Genomic DNA, 12,262 nt, shown 5'->3' with positions numbered 1-12,262 from the left:
GTGGATGTACCTCTAAATGGATTCGCCGAGGTGGTGGATTTCTTGATGTACCTTCTCCATGGGGACCACTCGTTCTATCAGGCCGTGTGGGTATCATGAGCAATTGGTCATCGTTATGAGGTTCTAGTTCTGACTCTGATGCCGTGTATCCATCCTCGAACTGATTGTCTGCCATGATTAGGTGTAAACTTTTAGGTCCCCGACAACGGCGCCAATGTTCCAAGGGTTACCTGAAACTGGATTATATTTGGGCCTAGACGTGAGGTCCAGACTCCTTTTGAGGCAGTGTCCAACTTCTTCTGGTATCGAGATACCGCTGTTCGAGTTTCTCGTGAGGATGTGGAGGTGGTACCTACAAGGGACTCTGATACTTAAATTAGTGAGGGTTTAAAGGAGGTTTTTAGTAGATTAAGTCCAAAACATACCTGAGAAATGTCAGTGTATTTATAGTAGAATAGATAATTACCTTTTAGTGTAGTTCCACCTTTGATGGTGAATAGTCGTTCCCTTTTTCTAAGGAAGTTATTGAGATATCTCTTCTAGATAAATGGGAGATATCTTAGGAGTTAGTTACTTATTCAAATAAGTAGAGTTAAGTTATTGTCGTTGTGCCCGACTTATATGAGGTCGGATAGGTGTAGTGAAGACAAATTTTTATGTTGGGCCTAACTTTATTTTTAGGTTAGAGTATGAACAATATATAAATAAATTATTTTTATTAATAAACAAATCATTCATATATTTCTATTTTATATTTTGAATTGTATGATAATTAAGTAGGTCTTTATGAAAGAAAAATATTAAACAAGTCTTTAAAAAAATTTTTCCACGAAAGTATACGTTTAGGGTTGAGAAAAGAAGTGAAAAATAAGTAAAAAACTTGAATACTTACACTTATATAGGTTAGAAGTGTTAAAATTAAAGGATTTTCAGTTTAACCAAATCGATCTGAAATTGAATCAAATCATTTTATATAAAACAATTTTTTTTAAATAAAAAAAATTAAACTGAAGTTATAGTATTTTTTCAATTTATTAAAAATTAGTTTTTGTGATTTTGTTTGGTTAAAACCAATATATATATATATATATATATATATATATATATATACCACTATAAGAGCTTCCTCATTTTCGCAACTTGTAATGATTGCATCGACAGCTCTATATATATGGTCCTCTGTCCCCGGGTCGAGCTGAGGAAGGGGGCGGGGGCGGGCAACCTCATCTTCCTCCTCTGCTAAAATGTTGAGGTCCAACGATATATATATATATATATATATATATATATATATATATATATATATATATATATATATATATCGGTTTCTATGTTGAAAATTATTTTTTTTTTCAAACTAGTTTAAACTAATTTTATTTTTTGTGAACTGGTGCAAACTGGTATATCATATTATAAAATAGTTTAGTCACCAAAAAAAATATTATAAAATAGTTTAAAGCCAACTTACTATTTAAAAAAGTGGTTTGATGCAATTTTAATTTAATTTATGAATAAACTTAATCATGACAATTCCTAATTAAGTGTCAAGAAAAGGAACTGACTAATATTAGTTTAAATATAAGACAAAAACAAAATATTAATCACCTAAAATTTCTCTTAAATAAAATGTGTTTAGTGTCGTAATTTGTTAAAAGATATTTAAACTTACATTTTTAGTTGAAGTAGGCCAAAGGAGGAAAATAACAACGTTATGTTATTATCAATAATTGGCAGTACCAAGTACCGATTTCGAGCCTCAGGACGGAGAGAGGGGAGGACAAAACCAAACCGACCAAGAATTGGTAGTACGTGTGTGAGAAATAGGTTGTAGCACAATTTTTAAGTCTAATATTATAATATTATAATATTTGTAAGTGACAAGTCTAATGTTTAATATTTTTATTTAATTTTTAACATTTAGCCTAAGTTCTAATCTTATTTTTAATATTTGAAATATTTTTTTTATCTCAAATATTTTATTTTATTTTATTTTATTTAATTATTTGATCAAAATTATCTATTTTTAAAAATATTTATTATTTTTTTTATTATTCTATCACTTTCATTTTTAAATTTACTACAACTACTATCATAATTATTATAATTACAATTTTGTCACTACATAAAAAAATTATAATTTAGGAGATGACACTTTAAAAAAAATTAAGACGGTCAAAATAAATTAAATTTATTGGGTCAATCTGTTTACTCGTTTAAACGGACGAGCTTTTATCTCTAAATCAAACCCATTTACATTTTAGGTTAAACATGCTGAATTAGATTAACTCGAACAAATTGCAAAATAAACGGGTTAGCCTGTGAGTTTAACAGATGGTTTGTTTCACTCGTCCGCTTAAATAAGTATTGGAACTTCGAATCTCACCTTGTGCATGCAGCAATTCATTGGCCAATGACAAACTCTTAAATAAAACTCAAATTCACGATAAATTAATACTTGATCTATCAGGATGAAAGATACCTGAACAACTAAAATAATTACTTTGTTTAAGATTTTTTACAAAAAATAACTCTTTTATTAAAAAAAAGTTAGTCAAAATAATTTGATATTTTATCTAATTTTTTTAAAAAAATAAAGAAATAAATGGCCTAGTCCGTTTGACTTGTTGGACTAGTCATGAATTGTGCATGCTTGAAAATACAAACATGGGGAAAAAAAAGTAAACGAATTAAAAATAAAAATCCGTGAAAAAAAATAAACGGGTCATCTTATATAACTTGCAGGTTTAGGCGGGCCAGACCTAAACTCAGATTGTCCCATTAATAGCTTTAAAAAGATTTATTTTGACCAAAAAATTAAAATAAAATAAAATAAAACTTTTAAAATAAAAATAAGATGTTTTCGAAGGATAAAATTAAGATTTAGTCTAAAATATTAAGAATTAAATATTTTTTTATTTTTTTAAGAATAAAGTACTATTTTTATTTTAAAGATTCGGTCAAATCTTAATTTAGTTCCTATAATTTTAATTTTATTTTAGCCTCAAAAAATTTTAAATTAATTTAATATTGTCTCACAATTAAATTTAACACTAATAGTTAATTGAATAAATGACGTAAACGTTAACATTATTAATTTTTTTTTACTAATAACATTATTAATTAAGTCATATCTTTTTATTTTTATATTAAAAAAATATAATCAAAACCTTCTTAAAAGATTTTTCTTTTTTGTTCTTTTTCTCCTGAAAAATTCCAAGCCATGACAAATTTAACAAACAAAAAAAATGCATATTTACATTAAAAATCGATTTTACTTATATATTAAAATTAAATATTATTAATTTTTTAATATATAAATTATTCCTATTAAATTTAACAATAGACAACATTAAATTTATTTAAAATTTTTAAGATTATAATAAAATATTTAAAATGTTAAAAATCACAAAATTTAGTTCATACTCTAAGAATCAAAATAATTATTAAATTTTTTCTTTTTTAATTATCATATTTGTGTATGGAATCTTTGTATTCAGTACTTATTATACGTATAATTGTGCAAGATAGGTAACAATATTATCATTCATAAAGAGTGTGGAGAACCAATCAGTGATAACGAGACGTATTTCAAGTTCAGAGAGTTGATGGAGAATGCATTTGTGGCACTTGAAAATGAAATTGCAAAGAGTGAGGATAGATTCTGCAGAAGCAGTTACGAATGGGTGGAGTTGATGGCGCAGTGTGAGGGTGACTCGGACACTTGCGAGTGCAACGAGTGCGTCAGTGATGCGGTGCGTTTTGCTAAGGAAGAATGCTCTGCCTCCATTTCTGTTCGGATATATCTTGACAAGTGTTTTATAAGCTATTCATACCACTTGGGATCATATGAAAATCCTGAAATTCCTACCAACTCCCTCCCAGGTAATATATAATATTATAATTTGTAAGAAGGAATATTTTGTAAGTAATAAAATTTATTATTTTTTCTAACACTTTAAATATTAAATATTAAATATTAAATATTAAATTTAAATTTTAATAGCATAAAAATAAGATATTAATCAAATATTAATTAATATTAATAAAAATATTAATTTTTTAATATTTTTTATTCGTAATATATAATTATTTAAAGAAAAATTATACAATAGTGTTGAGATTTACTACTCATAAAGATTATTAGAATAATTTTTATGTAAAGATAATATTTAAAATATTTTTAAATAATTTAATATATTTTATGAAATTATTTGATATAATATATACTTATATCTCAATTATTATCATTCTATTATTATTGTTTACTTTATGAGAATCTTTTTCTATTATTTTTTTATAATTTTATTCTTATTAAAATAAAAATAAAAATTATTCATTTCAACAAAGACTAGTAATTCTGTTTATATATCTGTAACATCTTTATTATTATAATGTCACATTGTTGGCTGCGCCACTTTAATAGTAAGGATATTACGACGACTTCTATATACTTAATAATAAAATATGAACTTTTAACTCGAAACGGTATTGCTGTTTTCTTTAAAAAAGTTGGAAATACTTTTCTTCAAAATGTACATACATACAAACCAATCACAGCACTTTTATATATATATGATTTCTTATACAAGTAACTACAAATATTAAATTTGTATATATCATTAGAATCATGACTCATATCCCTATTACAAAAAATATAAGAATAAAGATGAAAAGTCTATTAAGAATAAGAACTTAATCACACGGATTCATCAGAAGAGTTTTAAAATTGTCATAAGAAGATATATAAAATAAAGTTGTTTTCAACCACGGTGACCATTTTCGAAAATCAACAATTAGTTGTCAAAAATTCAAATTCATATTTTAAATTTATAAAAGCCAATCAAACATAATATCCAAAAGACTTTACTACATACTAAAGAACCATTCTCATCAAACTTACAAAAATATATAACTTACCCATTTACGGCCTCCGGCCCAAACATAATCAAATCACGGCTTCCGGCCCAACATACACCGCAACGCATTCACCATAATTTGAATCAACCAGTCACAATGACAAGTAATGAAGTTCAAACATAATTACAGCAAATAAGGCAATTAGCAGTTAAACAGAAATATTCACATAGGTAAACTAAAGACAATTAAGCACACTCAACCGATGACAAATAAATGCAGTATGATGCATGCCTGTCCTACTGACCATGAGTTCACGTGTCGGTTAAATTGTCGAAATTTGACACATCCGGTAGCTAACACAAACATGGTCTCTTTGTTGCCCATCTCCAGAAGGAAAAATATTATGGTCTCAGAGGGAGAGTGTCTTGTCACCTTCTCATTGGAGGTATCATTCTGTCTCAGAAGAAAAGTGCCATATTACCTGTCTCAGAGGGAGAGTGTCCTATCACCTTGCAATCAAAGAGAATGTGGGCGGAACGGCCCACCACATCCCCAAGAGGAGCATTTCAAGCTTATCACAAGATGATCTTAGAGAGAGAGGGAGAGTGCCTTGTCACCTTCTCTTGGGATGTCAATCACACAAGTGGGACAAGACCACTGTCTTTGCCGATCAATAGTCATTTTAATCTTAAACACCAAGCAGAATAAGACCTCCATCCTTACCAATCAATAATTATTTTCAATCTCAAACACACAAGCGGGATAAGACCTTTATCCTTGCCAATCAATAATCATTTTTAATCTCATTACTTTAAATTCATTAAAATCCTTAAGTCATAACTCTTTAATTAGAATTAATCAAATAAACTCACTTTTGATTTTACTAAGTTCTCCAAAACAATTTCTAGTTTCAATTTTAAATTTAAGACATTCTCAAAAGGTCTCGAAACCCATTTCATTTTCACCAAATCAAGTTCAAATATTTTAACTCTTCTAAAACTTTTCAGAACAAAAAGCTTCAATCAAATTAACCAACTTCAATTCCTTTTTCAAGCTCAAAACATAATCCGTTTTCATAATTAATTAAACTCAAATAATATCACATAGATGCACATTTAAAATAGACCTTTTTCCAAATTCATTCTGTTCTTGTATGAATACCTGGAGAGAGAGCTCAGTCTCTGGGAGTCGGCGCCGAGCTATTACTTTCGGTGCCGACCTTCAAGTCTTGTGATGATCCGAGCTTTCCTCCAAGAGTGTGTCCAATTGCGTAGAGCTTTTAGCAAGAAACAGGAGGGAGTGTACCTGCAAAGGCACTCCGAAACTTAAGTTAGTATTGAGAATTCAATGTGTTGTTTAGATGGGAGATCATACCTTTTTGTAGGTGAAAATGTATCAGTCTGTTATGATTCTCCTTTATTACCTGTATTAAAGGGCAATAAATGAGGTGAAACGTTAGGCTAGACGTTTCACTTTTGTGAATCAATCCGTTAAGCTGAGTTGTAACGTAAGTGACCGATTTAATGATGGAAACGCCGATTTAATGATTGAATTGCCGAACTATAACGTCGTCTTTATGAGTAATGATCTGAATAGTGCCGAGCTATGAGCGATAATGCCGATTTATGATGTTGAATTTGTAACGACCGGATCATAGCCCCCAAGCTTGGCCTGAGAGATTGTTTTAATGAAGCAGGTTGAGCTTTTAATGAAGTATAAATCGATCATTTGAGCTGGTGTATAAGTCAGTTTTTGGGGAGTTCGGCAGGGGATTATGCGTTGTAGCCCCCAGTTCAATCTGCTTTGTTAAACAGTTTTTAATGGATAAGTAGTGCTATAAATAGAGGAGAGAGAAAAATTTAATGCGTGCTGCAGGCTTTGCGTGTTCCCAATGCTGGTGATGGCGTTTGATATGATTGATTGGGTTGTTTTTCGAGAACCATTTTTAGTGGGAAGTTAATTCTTTTTTGGAGTCCAAGGGGTGTTTGTATTTGGTTCTAAGTTTCGTGCGTATCAGTTACATTTAGGAAAAAAGAATGAGCAAAAGAGGTACGTTTTTCTTCTCTTCATCTCTGTAACTTCCCTTCTTCTTCTTTATTATTGAAAATGGGTTTCGAAAAAGATAAGGAAGGAAAAGTTGATTGGTCATATGATTGGGTGGGTGATGATGTGAGGAAGCGATGCTCACTGTTTTTGGATGAAGAATCTGTGAAAGAGATAGATAAGAGTAAAATAGCGAGGGGTGGTTCGGGGGTTTTGTTTGAGCTACGTCCTTGTGCTCTTAGCGATCGTGTTTTTCATAGGGAGGAAGGGTTTGAGTTTTTCTATATGTATAGCTGTGTGTTGGAGGAATTAAAGGTGAGGTTGCCGTTCAGTGATTTTGAGTGTCAGGTTTTGAGGCAGCTTAACTGTGCGCCTTCGCAACTGTATCCTAATGGATAGGCATTTTTGCGAGGTTTTAAAATTTTGATGGATTTTCTGGAGGAGGCTCCTTCTGTGGAGTTGTTCTTTTCTTTCTTTCAAGCAAAGGGTGTCTGGAAAGGGGGATGGGTGAATTTGAATAGTTCCCCAAGGTTTGCTATTTTTAAGCTATATAAGTCGTCCTTTAAAGACTTTAAGGAGATGTTCTTGAAGGTCACCAGTGCTGAAGGGCAGTTTCCATTTTATGTTGATGAGCATTTAGGGGAGAGATTTCCACTTTGGTGGTGTTCGGAGCCTCAGAATATTTTGGGACCGGAGATCATTAGTTCAAGGAATGAATGTATCATTGAATACTTAGTGGAGGTTATTGACCGAAAAGAGTTATTGTCGGTGTTTGATTTGCTGAAATGGGAGGAAGATAGGCAGGCTGTGGTAGAGTATTTAGGTGAGTTTGGTTTACATTGTTTGTGTTTATGGGTTTTGAACTATAGCTCTGATGTATATGTTTTTTATGGTTGCAGGTGAAAAGTATCCAGGGGTGTCGGCGTCTACTCTAAGAGCTCGGGTGAAGAGCAAAAATATTGATAAAGAGGGTTCTACTTCTAAAGTAGAGAAGGCTGTGGGTGTTGGCGAAGTTAATCAGCCGAAACCTGGGAGAAGAAAGGTCATTGCGAGGAAAAGGAAGACAAGTGTTGTTGATTTATCGGAAGGTTCCGAGGATGATGGTGGTGAAGTTCCTTTTGAGGAGATTCAGAGTTTTTTCAAAAGTCAACAGAGATTGCATGATGTTACTGATCAGAGTGATGGGTCATCGTTGTGGGGGAAGGACTACCCCTATATGACTGTTGCCGATGATATTTGTCAAAATTTGTCTGATGTCACGTTGGCTGAGGAAGTTGGCGATGTTACCATAGATCGGTATATGCAGGTACTTGTATTTTTTGAAGTTACTTTTGGAGTTTGATACATATTGGGAATACTGAGGGTAGTGCTGTTTTTTATTGATTTGCAGGTAATTGGGTTTAGGCTTGCCAGTTTAGGGCGTAGCCGAGAGAAGAAGCATCGAAGGGTTGCCGAGGTTAAGCAAGATCCGTGTTTGAAGGAAGAGCTGGAATTAAAAGGTAAAAGGATTGCTGAATTGGAGGGCAAGCTATCAGAGATGGAGAAAGAGCTGAAGGAGATCAAGGAGAACTATTCGAAGGAAGTGGAGGATGTTAAGAAGAAGGAAGCCGATCTTTCTAGCATGAGTGCGAGGGTGATAGAGCTGTCGGCGAAGTTAAAGGATGTTGAGAAGCAGAGGAGAACTGAGATTCTTGATTCATTCGTGGAAGGTTTTGAGCGGGCTTGCCAGCAAGCTAAGTTTCTCGCTCTTGGTGTTGATTTGTCTCAGATGGATCCGGGGAAGATTGTTCAGGATGGAACCATGGTGGAAGATGATGGTGATGTTGAAGGGGAGGCTGAAAATGTTTGATAAGAAATTGTTATAGTTTTTTGTTTGGAAACTATGTTTCTTCTGTGTTGGGGTTTTGGTGTTTTGTGAATTATGCTTTGTCTCTGTGTGTTGAAAAATAAACCTTGATATTTATGCTGTTTCTGCATGTTTTGACAAGGATACGATAATGTTATGTGTGTTTTTCTAGTTTTGTGACTGATGGCATTGATGCCAAACGTTTTTAGGTGAAATTTTGAGATGGTGAAATACCATGGAATTTAATGGAAATGTGGTAGGATGGCTGAGTAAGTCTAGTTTGGATGCTAATTTGTAGGCTTTAGAGTATCTGTGTTAGTGACATGTATTGATTTGGTATGTGATTTTGAATAATCGAATTATGGTTAAGATAGGATTTTGTATGTATGATTGGTCACTGACTTAGGTCAGATAATGATTTAATGGTCGGAGTCCGAGTTGGATCGGATATTTGTCTGATATAATGAGCGAAATCCGGGTTGGATTGGATATTTATCTGATATAATGATCTGAGTCCGAGTAAGATCGGAGATTTATCTGATATAATGATCGGAATCCGAGTTGGATCAGATATTTGTCTGATATAATGATTGGAATCCGAGTAAGATCGGATATTTATATGGTATAATGATCGGAATCCGAATTGGATCGGATATTTGTCTGATATAATGATCTGAATCCGAGTTGGATCGGATATTTGTATGATATAATGATCTGAATCTGAGTTGGATCGGATATTTATCTGATATAACGGTCTGAATCCGAGTTGGATCAGACATATGTCTGTTTTGGATGATTTTATCTGGATTTTGATAAAAATTGGTTTTTGAGTTTTGACAAATTGAAAAGTATAGAATGCAAATAATATTGACTGGATAAGGGAATTTATTAATGTAAGACCTTTGAATTTAAAGGCCCAGGTAGGCTAGCCTCGTTAAAACCTCTCCAAGCAAAACCCTTATGGGGAAAAATCTTGGTAGTAGGAAAAAGAGTACTTGCCTGTCCCTGGTATTAGCTGTAATATAACTTTAGGGAAGATACATTCCAAGTGTTAGGGAGATCTTTACCCTCTAATGTTTGTAGGCGATAGGGTCCATTGCCGATTATTTCTGTGACTCTGTAAGGGCCCTCCCAATTAGCTGCTAGTTTGCCATGTGCTGGTGGTTTCCTAGCTTGTTCTGTTTTTCTGAGTACAAGGTCGTGGACTTGGAAAGATCTTGGTTGAATTATTTGGTTATATCTACGGGTAATGCGTTGTTGCATTGCTAAATGTTTCATTGTTGCGGATGACCGGAGTTCTTCAATGAGAGCAAGTTCGGTTTGCCGAGCTGTGTCTTGTGTAGTTAGGTCGGCCAATTCTGTGCGTAATGATGATTGGGAGATCTCCACAGGTATCATTGCGTCTGAACCGTAGACTAAGCGGAAAGGTGTTTCCTTTGTGGTTGAGTGAATTGTTGTATTGTACCCCCATATGATCTCTGGGATAAGCTCGGCCCATAGATCTTTTGCATCGTCCAGTTTCTTCCTTAGAGCGTGTAATATTACTTTATTTGCGGCTTCAGCTAACCCATTTGTTTGTGGGTGTTCTACTGATGAGAAGTGCTGTTTGATTTTTAAGTTCTGCAAAAATGATGTGAATTTTTGATCGGCAAACTGGCGACCATTATCAGTGATAATGTGCCGAGGAATGCCAAATCGACAGATAATGTATTTCTAAACAAAGGAAAGCATTTGTTGTGATGTAATCTTGGCTAGAGGTTGTGCCTCTATCCATTTGGAAAAATAATCAATTGCTACTACAAGGAATTTTACCTGTCCTGCGGCTGTGGAGAAAGGTCCGAGGATATCAATTCCCCATTGGTTGAACGGCCAGGTAACCTCGGGACAGTGTAAGAGTTCGGCCGGGAGATGTGTTATCGGACTGTGTTTTTGGCAATTGTTATAGCTTTGCACTTTTGTGTGACAATCTTTTCTGATAGTCGGCCAGTAAAATCCAGCTCTGAGGATTTTAGAATACAGGCTTCGGGCTCCGAGGTGTGTTTCACAGATCCCTTCATGTGCCTCACCAAGCGCAAGCTCTGCTTCTGTTCTACAAAGACATCTAAGCAGAGGACGAGAGAATCCTCGTTTATATAGGCAATTATTATAAATTGTGAAAAAGGAGGCTTGTCGGCGGAATTGTCGGGTATTTTCGACGTCGCCTGGCAAGATCCCTGTTTGGAGATACTGTATGTATGGAGATATCCAGTCTGCTTCCTGTGTTACACTTAAGACATGGCTTAGTTCAATGCTCGGCTTAAGTAGTGTTGATTGATAAAGTGAGGATCTATTTGGTTGAGTGCTGGCGAGTTTAGACAGAATGTCGGCTCGGCCATTACTCTCTCTTGGGATGTGGTGTATTTCGTATTTGGAGAATTTTGAAAGGAGATCGCGTACGACACCCAGATATTTTGAGAGCAAAGTGTCTTTTACTTGGTATAGACTATTTACCTGTTGGACGACAAGTAAGGAGTCGCAATATACCTTAAGTTCAGTGATGTTAAGGTCGGCTGCAAGTCTAAGGCCGGCAATTAATGCTTCATACTCACTTTGATTGTTGCTTGCTTTAAATGAGAAGTTGAGGGAATGTTCGATGACGTTGCCCTGGCCATCATCAAGTATAATACCTGCCCCACACCCGTGTGGGTTGGATGATCCGTCGACGTATAAAGACCATTCGATGTAATCTTCAGTTATATTGGGTACTGAGAACTCGGCGATAAATTCGGCCAAAAACTGTGATTTGATGGATGCTCGGCCCTCGTATTTGATATCGAATTCGGACAGCTCCACCGACCATTTTACTAGTCGGCCAGCCAGCTCAGGCTTCTGCAGCACTTGTCGTAATGGTTGATCTGTTCTAACATGGATCTCGTGGCTCTGAAAGTATGGCCGGAGTCTTCTGGCTGAGAAGACAAGGGATAGTGCCAGTTTCTCAATGCTCGGATAACGAAGCTCGGCGTTCTGTAAGGTCTTGCTTATGAAGTAGATTGGGAACTGTTTCTTCTCCCTTTCTGCAACAAGAGTGGAGCTTATAGCCCAGTTAGTGACAGACAAATATAAGAATAATGACTCCCCTTGTAGGGGTGTGTGTAAAATTGGTGGTTTTGAAAGAGTTTCTTTTAAAGTTGTAAATGCTTGTTCACATTCATCAGTCCATTGGAAAGCTTTTTTTGTTTTTAAAGATTGGAAAAAACATGAAGATTTAGAAGCTAGGCAAGGTAAGAATCTAGAAAGTGCAGCAAGTCTCCCTGTTAACCGCTGGATTTCTTTGATAGTTCGTGGGCTTGTCATGTCTAAAATAGCTCGGCATTTTTCAGGGTTGGCCTCAATACCTCGGCTAGTGAGCATGAAGCCGAGGAATTTACCGCTCTGAACCCTGAATGCACACTTTTCAGGGTTTAGCCGCATGTTGTATTTTCTTAGCTGTCCGAAGATTTCTGTGAGGTCCTCAAGGTGATTATTGCCGATCTTTGT

The 12,262-nt window shown here is 34.5% G+C and overlaps 1 protein-coding gene across 1 annotated transcript in view; it reads left to right on the top strand.

Moving 5' to 3' along the window:
• LOC130948435 (plasmodesmata-located protein 3-like) overlaps positions 1–12,262 on the top strand; it is a 50,292-nt gene that overhangs the window by 24,836 nt on the left and 13,194 nt on the right. The window contains exon 2 of the mRNA XM_057877159.1: positions 3,529–3,882. Within this exon, the coding sequence (XP_057733142.1) occupies positions 3,529–3,882 (354 nt within the window). The remainder of the gene's footprint in view (positions 1–3,528; positions 3,883–12,262) is intronic.

This window comes from Arachis stenosperma, chromosome 9 (assembly GCF_014773155.1).
Source record: "Arachis stenosperma cultivar V10309 chromosome 9, arast.V10309.gnm1.PFL2, whole genome shotgun sequence".
In the NCBI taxonomy this organism is placed as follows: Eukaryota; Viridiplantae; Streptophyta; class Magnoliopsida; order Fabales; family Fabaceae; genus Arachis; species Arachis stenosperma.
This window is presented reverse-complemented; position numbering and strand designations above follow the sequence as displayed.